Consider the following 4,399-nt stretch of genomic DNA (forward strand, 5'->3'; position numbering starts at 1 on the left):
TTTGGTCTAGGGTGGGAAGTCAGACAGAAAAATTGGAATGCTTTTGAGAATTTTGGATTTCAGAACCCCCCCCTTACTGAAAGGCCTGTGTTGGGGAAACTGGATAAAAAGGTTGGACTGATGTAAGAACAAAGACACCCCTCTTCTTTAAAGAAGTCGGGGTCAGCTGGACAACAAGGGTTACCCAATTAAGGCATAGGCTATAGTTTTCAGCACACGCTGAGAAGTGAGCTTTATTAATTAAGAATGTTAAAAAAATCCACTCGTAATCTTCGGACAAATGGGGAATTAATGAAATTAATATTTTTGGTTACATAGGCTAAGGACCTACACATTCACCACACCCACTATAAAGGGAACGTATTCAGGGCCAGCAGACTCCCCCACCTTTTTGTTTTCCAGGGCTCAGTTCTACTTACATGGCAAGTCTCTGTTTAAGGTTCAGGAAAACCAGCTGCATCTCAGGACACTCTGGAAAGATAGATCAGGGGTCTGGTCACTCCACTCTTAAAGATGGCCTCCCGCTCTCCACCATAGGACCCAGTCAGCTTTGAGGCCTTCCTAGAAATAGACAGCTCCACCCAGATGCACTCTCAGCAATCTCCTCTGGGATCTCCTTACAGCTGTCAGATAGTACATTTCAGCAGTCCTCCTGATGGTCTGTCTCTTTTCTGTCTGTTCCTGTCTTTCTCCTTTTTCTGTCCATCTGTCCTAGGGCAGTCGCCCTTATATAGCAGCAATGGCACCTCCAATTTTACAATTTTGGAGAAGTACCCTGCAATAATCCCTGCCACTAGGATTGGACAGTTACCGTTCTCTCTCCTCCCAAACCCAGCCTCCAAATCAGGATTGGTTTAGGGGTATGAAGCAACATATGACAATTCCTATTTGTCATCATCCTTTGTTCACAGTTCAGCTTTTTGGCAAAACAAGTTACGTATCACAACTTCATGATTTTACTAGCAACTGCCATATTAAACATATTTTCTGTCTCCTCTAATCATGGGGAATTAGATAAAATGACGACCAAATCTATATCATGTAGCACAAATTTGTGGCACCTTTCTGCCATTTCCATAAAAAGCACAACAGTTATGAATATTTAAGTAATTAAGCATATGCCTAATTTCAATTTTCACCCGCTCACCAACTGTCACATTTGGAACATGTTCAGATCAGCCAAAAACATAGTTTAACTGGCACTTACAGTTCCCAGAGTCACAGGAAGATTAATTTGATATCCCCAAAATCACCTGGAAATTACATAAAAAATGGTACATAGATGAAATCCATCCGCCTTATTATGGCTGAGAAAAAGGGCTAAATGATAATAGTCCTTTAAAATAAATTGGGAATCTTCATGTGGGACAAATGGTCCTGCTCCTTCTTCCGGGCATTTATTTTCACTGGGTCCGTCTGTGCCTTTATCAGTCTCCTTTGTGTTAGAAGCTTGCTCTTTGAAGTGGGTGCCCTCATTTTCACATGTATTAGTCATGCTCCAGCCAAGGGTGAATTTTTTTGAAGTCCCTTCTTTCAGAGCCAGCAGGTCTGGAGAACAATGAATTTTGACGCCTTTAGTAGGACATTTTTGTATTGCAGTTGGTCATTAGATGGGAGATGTGACATCCAGGCTGGAAGTGGAAGTTTTCCTTATGAAGTTTTGCCAACACCCAGCAAAAGGGTCTGCCTTGGGCTAACATTTTTTCCTGAAGACAAAGTGGTTCTTCAAATGTTACAGGAGTTTTGTGGGTGAAACATAATATACATTGCTCTTTGTCAACCCACACATCATGTTTTGTTTTCCTGACATTTTTAGTGAGCAATGATATTTGTTTCACTTTTACTTTTTCATACCGTGTTTATTTGCACACACATGTACAGGCCGTTTTTTGTTTTCATTGTTTAAAAATCTTGTTTTCCATGTGACAGGGATCTTTGATTACTTCTTTTTTTGGAAAATTAAAATGCTGCTTGTCCATTGGTATTGACAGGTAGGCCCCTTTCCACATGGCTCTTTAATTTTACTTGAAAAACCAAAACAAAGGCCTGGGCGTTTTTGTTTCAGTGTTTAAAATCCTGCCATTCATGTGCAAGAGACTTCTGTTTGAGGCCTTCAAATGCACTCCACGGGTGCCCTGCTAATGTTAAGCCTAAGGCTGTCTGTGCAGGGGCTGGTTCATGCCAGTGTCTGCTCAGTTCCCACTGCACAGACATCCTTATGCTTTTATATATATTGGATGTCTTTATTTCAGATGGTGATTTGTTGAACTGAACAGAATCTCCTGTGGTTATTTCAACCCTTAATAAAAAGGATCTTTAACCGTTAGCTCAGTGTGTCACTGCAACTACAGTATGTTTGGGAGGGCCATGGCATTAAAAACAATGAATTATCTACCTCACATGGCTTTTTTCTGTTCCTCAGGCAGACAACACATTTGGAAATGGAGGTGTACAGTTTTGTCAAAGGAGCCTTCTACTGGCTACTTACAATCATCACGGTGGCTGGCAACCTGGGCATCCTGACAGCATTTGCTTTGATCGCCTCTCAGGAGCACCAGCTGACCAAGGCCGAGGGTATTCTTGTCAACCTCGCAGTGTCGAACATTGTTGCGTGCCTCAGCAGGTTGTTGCCAGCCGCCCTCTACGAGTTTGGGCATGAGAAGTTTGACGACACCAGCTGCACATTGATAACCTTAGCCTATCGGATGTTCAGGAGCATGTCCGTCCATCTCACCTGCCTGCTCAGCTGTTTCCATTGGGCCACGGTCAACCTGCCCACCAAGAAGCAGATGGTGGCCAACAGCGTCTGCCCCCTGACCGTCTTCCTCTTTCTCATGAATGCAGCTATTATAGCAGTCCCAGTGGGCCTGTACTCAGATTTGCCTTTCAATTCCTCTAACTCTTTGTACACCTTCAATCCTGGCTTCTGCACCTTTGTCTTCCCAAGTAAGTTGTCCTTTGAGGTGTACGGCACTTTCAATTTTTCACTAGACTTAATCTTTGTGGCCACCATGTCCATAGCCAGCTGCCATCTTCTGCTGACCTTGCACCGGCACAGGCAGCGAATGAAAGGTCTGAGGGGTCCAGACCAGAGACGGGGACCCAGGGCGGAGTCTCAGGCAGCCAAGATGGTGATCAACTTGGTCTCCACCTACGCAATCTTCTACGGGATCGATAACTCTGTGTGGATCTACCAGATAATCTCCAAGGGCAGTCATGTCGTGATCATCGACATGCGTATCCTCTTCTCCATGTGTTACAGCGCCGTGTATCCGATCATACTAACTGTTTTCAACAAAAAAATACAAAATGTCATGGTGTTCTCAAAAGTGTGCAAGGCAGGATTTTGCATTTGGCATAAAACTCAAGTCTGACATGATGCCATCATAAACTGTGACCATAGCTTTGATCTCTTACCTCTGTCAAAAATACTAGCACATGTGAGTAAAGAAAACAAATAAAGGGAAAACATATGTTTGAGTGTGAAAAGAAAGCCACGCCCCACAATGAAGAAGGAGAAAGAAATAATGAGAGAGGCAGCAAAAGGTTCATAAGTAAAAAGACCTGAGATGAAGAAAGACACATGAGGAGAGAGAGAGAGAGAGAGAGAGAGAGAGAGAGAAAGAGAGAGAGAGAGAGAGAGAGAGAGAGAGAGAGAGAGAGCGCGAGAGAGATAGATAGAGAGAGAGAGAGAGAGAGAGAGAGAGAGAGAGAGAGAGAGAGAGAGAGAGAGCGAGCAGTGGGATTTGAAATAGAGACAGAAATAAAAAGCAAGAAAGATGGACAGAGAGAACAAGAGAGAGCAGGGGTGGACAGATAGGCAAAAGAGGCCCCGGAAATAATGTTCAAAGTGGCCCCATATTCGACATGTTCAGAGAGCCCAACCCTTTTCCTATGAGAAAATGTAGACATGAAATAGGGCACCACACAAAAGTGAACTACGGTGCAGAGTACTACCTCCAGAGTTCTGTATAGGCCAGTCCACCCTTGAGTGAGACAAAGGCAGAGAGAGAGTGAGAAAGATGGAGTGGGAAGGGAGTGAGTAAGGGAGAAGAGAGACCGAGAGCAAGAGAAACGAGTGCAAAAGATTATGATTGGAAACATGAAAACTAAGAAGGAAACACACAAAGAAAGATGGAGAGATGGATAGCCAGAGACAGAGAAAGAGAGAGAGAGAGAGAGAGAGAGAGAGAAAGATAGAAAAAGAGAGGAAGAGAGAGAAAGAGCGAGAGAGAGAGAAAGAGAGAGAACTATCATGCAACATCTGCTCACCTCGTGTATTTTGCCCCCACGGATGCAACCATAAGACGAATAGCCAAGAAGCGGCCTGTTCTACTGTGATCAGGATCATGTAATGTTTGACGGATCAAAGAGAATCAGTGTGTATTCTGAATATGCC

At 43.6% G+C, this 4,399-nt stretch overlaps 1 protein-coding gene across 1 annotated transcript; it reads left to right on the plus strand.

The window, feature by feature from the left end:
- The first annotated feature begins 2,441 nt into the window (after window positions 1-2,441).
- On the plus strand, window positions 2,442-3,374 carry LOC138520241 (olfactory receptor class A-like protein 1). Its single transcript, XM_069632706.1, has one exon. The coding sequence runs from the start codon at window positions 2,442-2,444 to the stop codon at window positions 3,372-3,374; it is 933 nt and encodes a 310-aa protein (XP_069488807.1).
- Window positions 3,375-4,399: the final 1,025 nt, after the last annotated feature.

This window comes from Ambystoma mexicanum, chromosome 13 (assembly GCF_040938575.1).
Source record: "Ambystoma mexicanum isolate Mex_15411 chromosome 13, UKY_AmexF1_1, whole genome shotgun sequence".
NCBI classification, from domain to species: Eukaryota; Metazoa; Chordata; class Amphibia; order Caudata; family Ambystomatidae; genus Ambystoma; species Ambystoma mexicanum.

Bases quoted from the DNA above. Each gene is read 5' to 3' on its own strand.
- LOC138520241 (XM_069632706.1), top strand. From the start codon at position 2,442: ATGGAGGTGTACAGTTTTGTCAAAGGAGCCTTCTACTGGCTACTTACA.